The 15679-nt window shown below is 38.5% G+C and overlaps 1 protein-coding gene across 1 annotated transcript in view; it reads right to left on the bottom strand.

Moving 5' to 3' along the window:
- Positions 1-528: 528 nt before the first annotated feature.
- The window catches only part of ELP4 (elongator acetyltransferase complex subunit 4), a 139001-nt gene continuing 123850 nt past the window's right edge, over positions 529-15679 (bottom strand). Inside the window, exon 10 of the mRNA XM_051622093.1 lies at positions 529-1077. Coding sequence (XP_051478053.1) covers positions 946-1077 — 132 coding nt within the window. The 3' untranslated portion in view covers positions 529-945. The remainder of the gene's footprint in view (positions 1078-15679) is intronic.

Raw genomic sequence — 15679 nt, 5'->3', positions numbered from 1 at the left:
TATAGAAGCCTGAATTACTTGTATATTCTGCCCTGCTTTAGACCAGCATGCTGTGATATCCTTCTCCCAGCTCAAATGCATTCTTCTGGTTTCCTAGCATTAATGTAGCTGTCGGTTTGAATTTCAGTCTTGAATTATATCTGTTGACATAATTTCATAGTGCTGACTTCAATTGTTTAGCATCACTGTTTTGAACTACATGAGGAAATCAGTTCTTTTCTCTATGGTTAGTAAATTCCATTCAGGTCCATTTTAATACATGTAGTAAGCCACAAGGTTAAGTAATTATCTATAATAATTAAACCCCCAATAATTCTTAATTACTGTCATATTAGAATAAAAAGTAATTATGTATTTTAAATTTCTTATTCCATATTTGATAAACAAACTGAAAGATTTCCTGAAATTTATGAATGGTATTTCAATTACAAAAAGTAATGTTTTTAAAACCATATATATATTTAAAACCATATATATATATACACAACTATATAGTTTGCCTCTGAATAACACGTGACAATGAATTGCTTAGTTTCATTCCTTTATTTCAATAAACGATCCAACTTAGCTTACTATTCATACAAAATATTAAATAGAAGTATAAAAAAATTCCATTGGCAAATATGTCCCTTTATTTTTATTGTAAAAAAAAACCAAAACCAAAACAGTAGAAAAATGGAACAAAATACTGTGTGTTTTCAGTCAAGCAGAACAATGGCAGGACCCATAACAAAGCTTTAACTCAAAGCAAATTCCAAACAAACCCAACATTCATACAAAGAAACCAGGAAAGAAAATTACCAAAAAGAAAAGAAGGCACCATACGCTAACGTGCCTTTTTAAAGACTGCTGGGTCAAATCATTAAGAAAAATATTTATATAAGTCATTAACACTCATAATTAGAGTGTCACATAAATCTGAGTGGAGCTGCTAAGTAGAAATCACTAGAAGTCCAGGTGCTTCTTGCCGATGGCCATAGCACCACATCCTGAGCTCAGCAGTTTGGCGGATTCTGCCAGATCCTGTTTGCTTGTGCGGCTCACTGTGTCTGACAAGTCTGGAGGCAAATGCAGTCGCTGTGGCAGGAGATTTTCAGGAGGGAGAGGGAGAGAGACGAGGGGAGAGAGAGAGAGAGAGAGAGAGAGAAGAGAGAGAAAAAAACAGGGGAAAAAAAAAAAAAGAATAATTGCAGTAGAATTTCTTTTCCATGGCGTATTTCAAAATGCAATCGTCTCCTTGACTGATCGATGCTTACCCACACAAATAAAACACTTCCCAGACACTCTTTCAGGCTGACCTGGAAACAGTTTTGCATGTTTTCAATATATTCTACTCTGTAAATTTGAATAGATTTTTCCCTTGTGAAAATTTTCTAAACAAAATCCAAATTTGCTCAAGGTATTTCTTGATATCTATGGGCATTCTTTCTTTAAAAACCAGTTATTTGTCTGCCTGTCAACCCCTACATAAAATTATTTTAATTCTGTGGCATTACAAGTATAAATTTATTTTAAATATGCATACTTTGTGGCAGTCTGAAAATAAATGATGTGGTGGTGACAAGATGGAGAGAGCTCACCCTGGTTGCAGCATTATTTGTTAAATGGTTCTTCTTCTATTGACAGTTGTTAATAAAAACAACCACTGATAGTAGTTTCATTTGTATAAGGCAATCACCCTGCCACCCCTTGTGAGTTGTAGGAACATTATATCCATTTTACAGATGAGGAAACTGAGACACAGGTTGTTACATGGTTGTCCACAAGCACACAGTCCTTGCACAATACACCTTATTTTTCAACTACAAAAAATATTTCAACTCTCCCTCTGAGGATCTTTTAGACTGGAGATATATAAAGGACATGACATTACCATTTAGCTTTCGTAAAGTAAGGTGAAAATTAATGTAAACCTGAGGCTTTACTTGGTTAATTACTAGTTTGCTTTTGGACATAGCAAGGTACTGAAAGCTGGTCAGATGAGACAGTTGAACATCTTTTACACAGCGCAATAATTTATGAAACTGGTACAGAAGGAGCATATTTCCTGAAAGATTTAGTAGGCAAGGGCTAAACCATGTGGGTCTTTTTAAATGTACACACTTTTGAAGGGAACAAGGTAACAGCAATGGGGGCAAAACTGAATTAGGAGGCCATATGGACTATCCTTGTTCTCTGCTTTTGCCATGTTTTTGCTTTTATCACAACACGTAAATACAGCTGCCTTTCATTCAATACCTTTGCAACTTTTGGAAGATAAGACAAGAATTCCATTAAAAAGCATAAGAAATATCTGTATTTACAGTGGGCTGACTGTCAGTTCATTGCTGGCTTTGAGATTGTGCAATTAGGCATAACTTGAGAGGTGCTCCACAGGGCTTCCTACCACTGGCCACTGCTGGTTGTGGGCAGCACAGGGAGAAGCTGTGCTGGGTTCCTGCCTTCGCCAGGGGAAGGAAATGCATAAAGTAACACATGTGGAGCAGGAAAGTCTGAGCCCAGGGTAAGATACCTCAGTGTTGAAATTGGAGAAATGTCTGCATTTATTTGTAGCACTTTGCTTATGAAGCACAGTTTATGTATCAGACCTCACCCCCCATATATACCATTTAATAACGATGCAGCTCTGACATTTCACCATATTAAAATCAGTGCAGTGGGACAGTGTCCTTTGCTTACAGTCCTGCCCTTATTCGTAAGAAGGTTAAGTGTGTCTGTGGTTGTGAACCATGGTCCATGATGCCTAATTTCTGCATCAACACAATATAAACCAGTGTACAGGCCTATCTTGTTTGTCTGCTGACAAAAACATTTGCTAGGAAATCTACAACTTGGATTGTATGAAGGGGGCTGTAACCACTGGAAAACAAAGGACAAGGGAAAGCAGGGAAGTGCAGGAGAGCACTTGGCAGATCTTTCAGTCACGTTTTATTTCCAAGAAACTGTGCAGTACTCTGCTAGCAGGGTAGAGGGAATCTGGCATGTGGGAGGCGGAGAGACAAGTGAACTAATCCAACCTTCTCCCACTCACTGTTGGCATCTCTCTGCCCTCACCAGTGAGTGGAAGAGGTGCTTTCCTCTAGGGGAGATGCAGTACTGCTGCCTTCCTCCTGCCACTACTGACCCTTTCACCAAAGCTGCCAGATCAGAGCGAGGTGATGAGGAGCAAGCAGAACCCAGACTCAGCAAACTCACCTTCACAGGGCTTAGCTAATATCACGGATCGGGAACAACTAAGCCCTGCCACACTGGCCTGGACTTCAAATGTGGTCAAAAGAAGAAAAAAAAATAAAAAATTTACACAGCCTCCTAGTCAATGCTGTGCTTGTTAGCTAATATATATATTATAAACAGGAATTAGAAGAATATTTTAAGTTTGCAAAGACTCAGGTAGGAAAAGTGAAAGTCAAAGATCCTCATATTGGACAATGTGACTAAATTAGGCTTTTACAGATGTATTTGCTATGATACAGAGTTTCATTAAACATGCACATACTCTTCTTCCCCCATCTTACTCAGTGAAGAGGATCCACGCTGCTCTTTTAGTGACTGGCCATTCAGTATTTTGTTTTCTTGTCACTATTTACTCTGAACTTTTCTGCTGTATTTATCGTACACTATTCAAACCTTGTTCTGAAGACAGAATGGCTTCAATAGCCCATGTCTGTACATAGCACTTGAACGCTTCACAAATACCAACTGTGTTATTTTCCTAATATTCCTGTGAGAGAAAGCAGCAAAGCTACCTCCATTTTAGAGACAGGGAATTGAGGCACATAAAAACACAAGGCAAAAAGGCATCTACTGATTTCAGAAACACAATCTGAGGCATTTAGGACTTGCTTTTCCAGAATGTTTAGTGTTGTATTGCATTTCACATAAGCAAATGCTAACTTCATTTGCAGCTGTGAGTGCTTAGTACTTCTTCAAGAACCCCAAGTCAGGCACTCGGAAAATCAGAGACACAAAATAAGAGTAGAGAAGTAAGAATGCTGGGTTGAAGCAAAATGATCACACAGAAGCTTACAAGAGACACATCATACCTTCCACGATATCCTTTAGTTGTCTTAGTTACAAGACCATCCCTCATGCAATCCTTGCCCTCTCTACAATCCAAATATGCAAATATTACAATAAATTGCTGGTTCTCCAGGAAGCATATTTCACTGCATATGCCACATTCATCCTCAGATCAGACGTATTCTGAACAACAAACAACACTAGGGTCCTCTGAAAACAACTGTATATTACCCTGGCATTAAGATCTGAGTCATAGCACACACACAAGCTGCCTCTGAACAAAGCCTGAAAAGGCATTTTAAAACATAATTCCTTACATTTTCTGTGCGCAGCTTAAAAATATAAAGAGGGCTGCAAATAGTAATTCTATGAAATATTTGGACACCATTAAAAATATTTTAAAACTTCAAACACAGACAAACTGGAAATTCATTGCATGGCATTATACAGACATCCAACGGGCCTTTATTTTTGGCACCAATAGGGACATTGTGATCACTTGAACTAAGGCAGTAAGTGATAGCATGAATAGGCTGTGATCCTTTTTGAACACCAGCATTACAGAATGATCAGACATTTTCACAGATATTTGCTGACCACAGAGAAACAATCACATTTAAAGTCCCAGTTTAGGACAAAATGTTTTCTGGTGGACAGACTTTGCTGCTATTTCTGAGGCTGTGACCTCCATCCCTTTCAATCTCTCTTTCTTTTACCAGTCAGATAAGAATCAGGCTGATTTTGCTCACATCTGCAATCCCACTCCTCGTTGCCTAGGCCTCCCATCCTGCAGCTGGCCTTCATGACAAAAACGTCCCTTCTCTGGTTATCTGCACTTTCCAGCCTCTGCGCTAGCCAGTCAGTCTCAGCTTTCTCCTTCCAAGCTCCTCATTCCTGCTCCTGCCAGCCCTGGGTTTCTCTTGCCCATTTTGGCCCACATTCCATCCCCTGCTCCGGTTTCTGATGCCTGGGTCCAAATTCATTGCCAGACCACCCTTCCTTGCCTCAGCTCCTTGTCTTCCTCATCCCCCATCTTGTCCTCCTCCTCTTCCCACCTGTAGTTCTTGAGCTGACCTTCCTTTTCCTGCTGGCACTGTTTTCCATCCCCTCTTCCCACCCCTGCCCCTCTCCTCTTCCCCAGACACTGGCTCACCCCTTGGTCCCAAAAGCAAGTACATCCTTGGAAAAGGGTCAAGCTGAATAAGCTGTACTGAGTGTGCCTGAGCCAAACAGGTAGATTTTCACAGGACAGCAAAAAAACATCCCTGACATAAATACTAGATGTAAAATTGCTTATTTTCATTTGGTCTTTTAAATAATTGAAGATTTTCACGACAGGATTCCAGCATGTGGATACATATATACATAAAACTTCCTGTAGCCTACAGCAGGCTTGCAGGGGAACAATATTTTAAGGCAAAATAGTCATAGTCTTGCAAGAGGAAAAAGGTCTTTAATATGAGGGTGGTGGATTGCTGGAACAGGTTGCCTAGAGAGGTGGTGGAGGCCCCATCCCTGGAGACATTCAACGTCAGCCTTAATGGAGCTCTGAGCAATCTGTTCTAGTTGGAGATGTCCCTGCTTATTGTAGGGGGTTTGGACTAGATGACCTTTATAGGTCCCTTCCAACCCAATACATTCTATGATTCTAAGAGTAAATATGCAAGTGAATATAGAATCCCATAATTGCCCTCCTAGTGAACACTTCTTAAAGCCTGTATCAAAGAAAGGTAAAGTGTGTCAGGGAGTGCTGGAGTAAATTCTTTGTCCTCTGGGCTAAGTTAACTGTGCATCTGCATTATTATAGTGGGTTTCATTACATGATCACACACTATTCTCACCCAGGCAGACTGTCAGCAAAGTTTGAACCTGGGATCTTCAGAATCAGACCCTAAGCTTCATTCATTTGATTAAGAAATAACTGGCTAGGGAAGAAGGCTATTACTGTCCAAGGCACAGGTAGGGAAGGGGCATGATGTGAGTGTTGGTACATCCTGCCTGCTCTGTTTTGGGCTAGTCCAGGAGGCTTTGAGGAGATAGGAGCAATTACACTGAACCCAGCTAAGCACACAGCTTTAGGGCATGCATTACGAAAGGAAAACAGTTCAGACAAAACTTATTACATACTTTGCCTCTGCTCCTCCCTCTGCCTGAAGAAATCTTCTAATTAGGTTATTTGTTCTCAATGGGGGGAAAAAAAAAAAAGTAGACGTGGAAGATAAGAATATGTAAAATGAGAGGCCAGAAGGGACACTGAGCAATCAGTCCAGGCCCTGCACTGAGGACCAAATGCAGCACTGATAGTTTTGTGACACTGGTCTGCCTTGCAAGACATGGATGCAAAGATCCATGTCAGGGCTGTTCCAGGAGCTTCCAGTGGGCTGGTACAATTGGTTGGGGTGTAATTTGTTTTTTTAAACCAACAAAATCCCTAAAAGACAAAAATACTAGAAAGTGCTTTCACCAGGGTGGCTTATTGTATCAAGGAGATTTTGCAGATTTATTATAAAAAAAAGACTTTCCAACATAAGACCTATTTTCTCTTCAGTATTAAGAGGATTGACCAGCAGTTTTCCTAATAACCTCTCCTGATATTCATTACACCTCAAAATGCATCAGCTGATGATGGATACTCAGAACTAATTGAGGAGGAAGGCACTCAAGACACAGCAAAATGTCATAGAATTGAGGGCTACTAAAATCCCATCATCTGTAAAATGCTTTAAGCAATAAAAAGTATAAAAATGTTTAGAAACTATACGATAAGCAGTCACACATATTGGCAAAAATCGAAACCACAAGTCTTCATATTACTTCAAAATAATTTTTATATTCTGGAAGCTATTATAAATGTAACTCTGCTGCAAACAAATACATAGTAGCATGAGTGAAGCAAAATTATTGAATCTCATTGGAAAAGAGGTGGTAGTTTGTTCTTAATTTGATATATAATAAATTGCACCAAAGTTAACCTAGTGACTCTGCTAACAGTTTCATGAAGCTTTAACAACTGAGTCCAAACTTCCCAAAATTAAAATAAATAAATAAAAAATCCTTACCATTCTGTTTATTTGTATCTCTGACAAAAAAAAAATAAATTGCTTATTAATCTACAATTGCAGTCCTGCCTTGAGGCAAGGAGATGGGTTAATGACCTCTCTAGATCCCTTCTAGTTCCATTTGCTACAACTCCATGAAGACTGAAGTCACCAAAGCTGAAGGGATTTGGTTTAAGGGTATGAGGGGGGTGGGGAGAAGAATTTTAGGAATGCTGGGAAAATGAAAGATGTAGACTCTTAGTTGGGGAGCTTTATATCCTACTTGTTTCTCTTTGAAGCAGAACTCCTGCCATTCCATAAAGCCCCTACAAGAGAGAACAAGAACAGTCTGTGGCACAGAGTTCCTGTTAACTGTTTCCTCCTCTGCTTATCATGCCCATAATGCATTATGTTTTCCCTTTATGGCTTTTTATTAATGCCTCATTTGTAATTACTAGTAATTATTTTTATTATCATAGTACCTAGGAAAAGACTTCAGCATTTTTGTAGGTATCATGAAAAAGGTGGACTTTAAGGGGAAATCAGCAGGAGGATAGTAATGCAGCTTTATAAAACCTCCTCTTAGAGTGAAAAACCCTGTTACTTGCTTGAAAATTATCAAAGTGTCAAGTGATTATCACCATTACCTGACTGGAAATAGATTTCTTGATAATTAATAAGCACACAGGTTGGCTGGGGAAAAGGACATGGAGGCCTTTGGAAGAGAAAACAAGCAACTTACATCTTAAGAAAAGAGGGAGCCAGTGGAGGGACCCCAAACTACTCCACAGCCACTGAGCTGCTGCATTATCTTTGCAGTGGAGAACTGTCCCAGCTGGGAGGCTTTGGCTGCCAGAGTTCATGGCCAGTGGTGACACAGTGCAAGGATCTGTCGGGCAGTCACCAGGGCTAGTGGCTGACGCTGGTTACCTTCATTAGACTTGCTCTACCCTTCTTATTTGGGCAGTGGGGGAAGAATTTAATAGTGGTGGACATTGGGTGTATCTTCAATGCAATGGCAACATGTGGCACTGACTCTCCATGGTGCCCCAAGCCACAGCTTCAGGAACACTGCAGTATGTGTGTTTATGAGGTAAAAGAGGTCTTGCATGTACAGGTTCACCTGATGTCACCTTGCATTTCTAACTGAGGTAGCTGCCAAATGGTTACAGACTCCTTAAAGGGTTAGATGTTTCATGAGCATCTTAGCCTTGCCAGTCAATGACTTCACTGCTTTCTTAACAAGTCACCATCAATTACAGCAACTAATTGGTCTTAGCAAAAACAAATTACCACCTTTGGGCTCAAAATAAACACACAGATGTGCAGGTATGAAACAAAATTTCTTCTAGAGGGAAAAGTTAGTTCAAATATTTGACATGGAGGTGACTACAAGTTTTGGCCTCTTCTCTTGCCAAGTTTGCCAATTGAGAGACATTAGGTGGGTGTATTTTGATGAAATGAACTATCTTTCATGATACGTAGCCTGCTGAGGTGACATATCACTGATGTTGACATAACTTTGGAAGAACTCACTGACAAATCTTCTTTATGCCACAAAACCTAAAAATACTTCTGAGTTAATATAAGTCCACTTCTTAGTGACAAAGCAGTAAGCCCTTTACCACTGCAGACATTGTAAGCTCTCACAGCAAGGACTAGAAAAGTAATTCCAACTGGCCTAGACCCATGTCAGGCAGAAATCACATGATAGTCCTGAAATTTCACTCACAAATAGTGACAGTCCCTCACAATTTACAACATTTATCTTGTGGACAGAAGGGTGCCAAACTATCCTCCCATAACTGCATTTAGTCTTTGGTAAACTATTAAAAAAACCATTTACTATGAACCTCTTACATTCCTGTTCCTGTTACATTTTCTCAGTATTTTGACAAATTCAGGAGACAAACCAGTCGGTAACTATTTTTCAGTATAATGGCATTAATTCAGTTTCTTCTTGTTCTGCTATATTCACAGATGTTACATTACCATTTTTAAATCACAGCAATGGACAAATTTTCTAAACTCATTACAAAGACAAAAGACTTGACTTCTAAAAATAACATTCTAAAATTTTCTACTTTTCAAGGAACTGTGATTGACTTATAACTAATCAAAACTATATCAAGCCATGTTAAAATAAGCACATCTACCATATGCATTTCCTACTCTTTTTTTTTTTTTTTAATTTGAAGCATAGTCTGAGCCATCAAAATCAATTATTATTAACATCAGGTGTTGAGAGGATTCCACTAAGAATAGCTGATAAATATACTTCTACCTACATATCCTTGTCTGTCTGCTAAAGGACACATTGCTACTATGAAAATAACTTGTTTATACATAGGTAATAATACTAAGAATACTTGAACATGATTCTAAAACTGTTCTGTCACTCACAGAACATAAAATAAAACCTGGGTCATTCTCACTTTTACCCCACTTGCAGGGCAGTGATGCTTTATTAAAGGTTTCTAATACTACAAAAAGATTATTTAAACAGTGACTTTAAAGATACCTGGCAAAATTAAGAATAATTAATAAACTGACTTCCTTTTGTGATATATTTTGTAAAAGCTTTTTACATTTCAGAATGCTGAACCTTAGTATGTGTCTCTTCAGTGCAGAGTTCCAGTGTATCTATCTGCTTTACAGAAGTGATATGATAATATCCAGGAGAATTCAATTCAAACTGTGTCAATCCATTTGGATATGTCACATAGTACTGTTTCTGTTCTCTGGGCAGAAAAAATACTTAAAATCTGAATTCCTGAGTCTGAATTTAAAACTTTGGTTCATTTAAACACTGGCTGTTGCAAAGTGAGAAACTTTTAAGAGATATTTGTACCAGTACAATTAAAGTCTGTATATGTTTGTGTAAAATGAATCCCTAGGTGATTTCAGCTGGCTGAAGAAGTTCTAGTAGGACATGAGTAGAGATGGGTGGGTGTTCTGCATGTGTAGCATCAGTCACTACTTTTCAGTGACAGGAAAGTTAAGTACAATCGTCTGAACAAGCTCTTTCGTTCCAAAGAAAAAATCCAACTGGTGTCAAAGATGATTTGCTACATGTGAACGGACACAAGGAAAAGATAAAATTATCAGGAAGATTCTTTGATGTTTGAGAAAGCTGGGTGTACAAGTAACAGGCCTGTTTTGTAAGAGTAGCCTCCACATAATTTAGCAGCTCCCAGGCTTGTAAAGGGGGCTGGATTAATCAATGAGGGCTACAGGTTATCCAAGGACTATGACTGTTTAACTGCCTGCCTGATCAAAAATTCAGAGAAATACATGGTAATCTTACAACCAGAACTGTACTAAACACTTACACAGCATATTATTGTACTACTTACTGATCCAGCTCTTATTAAGTACATATTGAAAGACTGTATCTACCCCAAAGAGTTTGCAGTCTGAATAAATGAAGTGGGTAAAAAGGAAGAAGTGAAAGATAAAATATCCATGCAGAAGGAAAAATGTAATTATATATAAATACTGTATTACTGTTAAAACTTTTTTTTTCCTTAAAACTGAAGAAATGCTGCAAAGAAGGGTGAGTGAAAGAGAACAGGCATAATGGAACAAACCAAGTTACAAAGGGCTGAAGAGAAGATTTAGTGAAGGGAAAGATGGAGGAGATGTATTATCTAGGCATGTTATAGCTGAGATTGGAAAACATGGTCTAAATGCTGAAGGGAAATACTGTTCTAAATTCAAACAGTAGTTCATGAGTCTGACGGTATCATCTATGCCCAAAGCAAGCAGACTAACATTTCTCCTGTAGATCTGTTCTTTTTGCTGAATTTCTTCTCCCTGGGCTTATGTAAGAGGAGTGTGGGACCCGTGATGCAAGTCTGAGTAATTCTAGGACTCTCTGGATAGTCCTGATGAATTCTAATGTTAATGTCACATTTTCTTCCCTGACGGATTCATTCAATCTAATTGCAGCTGTCTACAAGTCAGCCATTCAGTCTAACCTATATTGTACACTTAGGATGAGATGTGAATCATCCTTGCAAGTGCTTGCCTATCTCTGCTGATTATTCAGAAAATCTGGATGACTAGTTTAGACTAAACTCTTAACTTGGAGTGTAAAAGGTCAAGGAGAGGAATTCAGTCCTACAACTGTATGAAGCTTCTCACTGAGTCAGTGCCTCTGATATATCTCCTCTCTTTGAATGACATTGCAACATGCCACAAAGTACAGATTTCATATCAAACCACAGATGGCTCACTGGAAATATTCCAGTGTTGCTGGCAATGCCCATGTTGCTCTACAACAACTTGGGTCTCTCTACTGGGAAGCTTGAGAAGTGTTCAAGACACTGTGTGTGCAAACAAAAGCTACGTAAGGGAGGAGGAGGGAGAAGCAGCATTGAGAGACAGAAGCATCTGTTCTAGCAGGTCTGACATATTACAGTGTCACTGTCACCCTCTAAAATTTCAGCTAAGTTGGAAATCTAACCAAATATTTGAGTTTGCATCCAAAGCTCTGTGTTAAAGTTCACTGTAATCTATCAACCTTCTGTCTCAGTTTAAATATTTTGTCACATTTCAGAAAGCTCATTACTACACCCATTTTAAAAACACCTTTTAATCTGAGGATGTGCAACAACACAAAAAACTGATAAAATGTATTCTGCCTCTTGATAAAATTGTCCAGATAGATTTCAACACTTCACAGAAAGGCTATGCTCCAAGACAGGTAACTTGCACTGGCAAGTCTCTATTAGATGTGTATTTCAGTGTCTGATTTGCCAACTCAAAAAAAAGAAGAGAGACAACAGAAATGTAAACAGGCTTCTGAATTGAACAGTTCTGCCAGCTATTGCTAAAATACACATTGCCTACAAGCTTCCATTGAATTCAAGTATATAATCTCTTATAGATCCTATGAAATTTGGAGTTTAATTAAATGCTTTCCTAAGAGGAACAGGAGCAAATGGGAGCTGCTCTCTGAGACTCCACCAGCCTGGCTGTGAGCTGCCCCAGTGCTGCCTCAGTGGTTTTTCTAGATTTTGTATGCATTGACAATGCTGCTTCCCTCCTGCACATCAGCTGCAGACATTGTGTGTACACCCAACATGCAACCACACAGGCAAATGCACACAGGACTTATGACTGCGTAGGAGTTACTGATTAGGGCCCATGTGTCTGCCCACAGGATCTCCAATGCATGCAGGGTTGCTCCAGAAAGCACAGAGACAGCGTGAGCTGTATTGTTTTATATTTGACTACACAATGCAAACCACCCTTACAACATGTCCCTGAATGCCTCTGTTTCAAGAGACCAGTGTCACAGGTTTGGCAAGTCACTGGTGATGAAGAAGGAGCGTGTAGGGGGGCAAAACGTAAATGCTAGTTGGTGGGGGGGGGAAATTGTTGTTTTATACTGGGAGTAGCCCTGTGCTCAGAAGTCTACTTTTTTAGGTCAGCTAGAATTAGAAAATTTCCACTGCTAGGCAGCCCAGCACATCTGTGCAGCATTTCTGGGCGTTCAGACCTGAAGCAGGCCCTGCCCAAAGGGAAGACTCATTACCCCGCGTTCCAGCACCCGCCAGCCCCTCCCCCGGACCGCACAGGAAAGCGGTTCCACTTCGTGCAGAAACATATTACATGACCAGAACACAACAATTAGCACATTTGTAAAGCTTCAGGGATAGGAACAATTTAATAGCTTTTTGAAGCAGACTAATTTTCTGGAGCTTTTTTTTTTAATTATTTTGCTTTTCATGCATGGACAAGTTCTGCTCTGCTACAGGTATTTTCTGAGTCTGCCTCACAGGATTGTTGTGTAGAGAGAAACACAAAATATTCAATCACTTTAAAACAGTGCTAGAGAAATGAAAAAACACCATGGAAGTGGCAAACTGTGACGACTGATCTCTGTTTTAAAAGCAAGTATAATTTAGGTAAATAGATGTATTGCTGGTTTCTAAACTTTTGCACAGTTACAAACTAAGGCTGCTAACCAGATGACCAGTTTATGTTTGCAGCTCTTCACAGGCTAGAAACTTCAGCTCTGCAATGGCAAATGCCACTGTCAGATGCTCCATGCTAAGGGAAAAGTCAGGCCAGAAGATAAAAAAAATAAATACATTTCTGCTATCATTGTCTTCTCACCCTAAAAACTGTCACTGAGACAGGAAGTGTGTTCCGTTCCTGTAACTCCCAGGACGGAGTAATTATTTAATTAATATTTCAATATCTCTTCTTTCCAGTACTAATCCCCCATGACTCATGAGGGCTACAGTTTAAAACTCCAGCTAACAAAGCCTTTTGTAGTATTACACCAAATAATCTTAGACTTAGAAATCATTGAAGTGTACTTTAATATCTGTAATATTGGATCAGCCTGTTTTGATATGAAAACATACCGTGGCAACTTTTTACTCAGTGACTGATATTCCTTATGAAAAAACAACCATAAATATTGCACTGGTGATTAAGTCATCATGTTGACTCTGCTTTGGCAAACCAATGTGTTAAAAGAAAGTTTAAGCACAGAGTAAGAAGCTGCTGGGGAAAGGTTAAAAGACAGGTCACACGAACTCCTTTTTAAACGACTGTCTATGACAGTAGGTCTCAGTGCAAACCGGAACAAATATATTAAATATGTATGATAGAAACTGGTATCATATTAAATGCAAGACTTTTGTGATTGAGATTAAAATAAATATTACTGTTTATCTGGAAGTTGTTGGGGAGGCTGAACATTAGAGCAGATTCCTACATCAAAATGTGTTTTGTACAGAAACTGTATGTCACATTATAGTCATTTGCTTTCAGCTGTTTCTAGCAGTTATTTAGTTTCGTATTTTTCATGTGTCAGTATTTTTTTCATTTCACTTCTTTATTCCCTATTACAAGTAAGTCTCTTTAGAGCAATAAGATCTTTAAAATCCCTTCAGTGTTTAGAAATGTCAACAATTCAGTAGACTATACTTGATGAATAGGCCAGACAGAAAAACCTGCCTCAAGTTTTTATCTCAAGAGAAGTAAGGTGCTTTCAAGAGCACTTGATTTGAGATTTAGCAGCCTGCTGCTATTCAGCCAGACACTCTTGAGAGCTGTTAAGTCTTGACCCGTAGCATGAAAACAGGTTGGAGGGAGGGAAGAACTACTGGTAAGAAATGTATTTTGTACTCTCCGTATAATTATTTTTTTCTAAATACCATTTAAACATTTCTTCCTATAAATAAGTAAAAACCTAAGAGATCAGGCAGCCTTATCAGATGATCTTATTTGAATATTTTGAATGTTGCTGGAACTTGCCAGGGGGAACAGCTACAGCACTGGAAAAAGATGAGGCTCTAAAGGAAAAAAATAAAAAAAATCTAAATGGTTCTTTCCATTTGAATAGATGGCACTGACATATTAAAGCTTTGTATTTTTGACAAGAGACATAGAAAACAAAGAGGTTTTCACTACAAAATAGGCAGTGGAAGAATATGAAATGGTTTGGTTTGCTATAATTATAAAAAATATTTTTTTATCTTTCGTTATTGCTTCCACAGCCTACAACCAATCTCAATACCAGACTACAATGAGTTCATTTAACATCATAAAACTATTTAATATATCCGCACACCAATAATAATATCAGATGAAAAGTAAGCCAAACTGTAAGTCAATCCTTTTATAGGAATATCTACTCTGAACAGTTTATTTTGCTTGTGTACATGTTCTCTAACTAGACAGTACTTTAGCTTGATAACTGATTCCTTGAATAAGAACTTAGTTAATAACCTAACAGCAACTGACCACATTACTGGGGCAAATGGCTTGTGAGTATCTTCTGCCCTTCTTTCTCCATCTCTGAGTTTCAGAGAGATATAAAAGAAAAGGCAAAACTAGGTCATTCCTGTGCTGAACAAAAGAATTTTTGTAGTAGTATAAATTACTGACCTTTCTAATCAGCCCGCCTTTCTCAGCAAACCAGGTAATCCAATCTAACTCAACTAATTAATGGTATCCTCCAATAACTAACAATAACTGTAGCCCCGTGAATTCAGGAGAAACATTTCTATGGGTTTTCTAAAGCTGTTACACTTAAGAAACACACAATTTCCTAAATCAGAATAAATTTTGTAGAGTGTGTCCATACTGACTGGTATCCTGTATGGTCCTTTTCACATGAGAACATTCACCCATGAAATCATGAAATCATTCATCCTCTTTATAAGCTCACTGTCATAGATTAAGCAATCTTCATGACAGAGTAAGGATGATAAGACTCTTTGAAATGAAATACATGACAGACAGATAACAAAGAAACAACTTAATGTATAATACTGAGGGTGGTTTTCGTGGCCACAAGAATAATAGACAAGACATAAAGTAAGAAATAGCCTCTGTGGTCATATTTCTGTATTATAGATCCAGGATACTGCACTCAAAGCAGCCCTGTGAACAATCAGACTAGCCTACCAATTGCAGAAAATCACTATTTTAAACTCAGAAAGAGTCAGTACTCTGAAATTATCAACAGGTAAGTTTTGAAGCATAACAATAAATCAGTATTTTCCAAAAAAAACAGCCTTCCTTCAATACTAATAATTCAGCCTCTCTGTTTAGGATAATTATTTTTAAATTACTTGCTGCTAGTCGGACTGTAA

This window comes from Apus apus, chromosome 5 (assembly GCF_020740795.1).
Source record: "Apus apus isolate bApuApu2 chromosome 5, bApuApu2.pri.cur, whole genome shotgun sequence".
NCBI lineage: Eukaryota > Metazoa > Chordata > Aves > Apodiformes > Apodidae > Apus > Apus apus.
The sequence above is the reverse complement of the archived record's forward strand: the minus strand, read 5'-3'. Positions and strand labels throughout refer to the sequence as shown.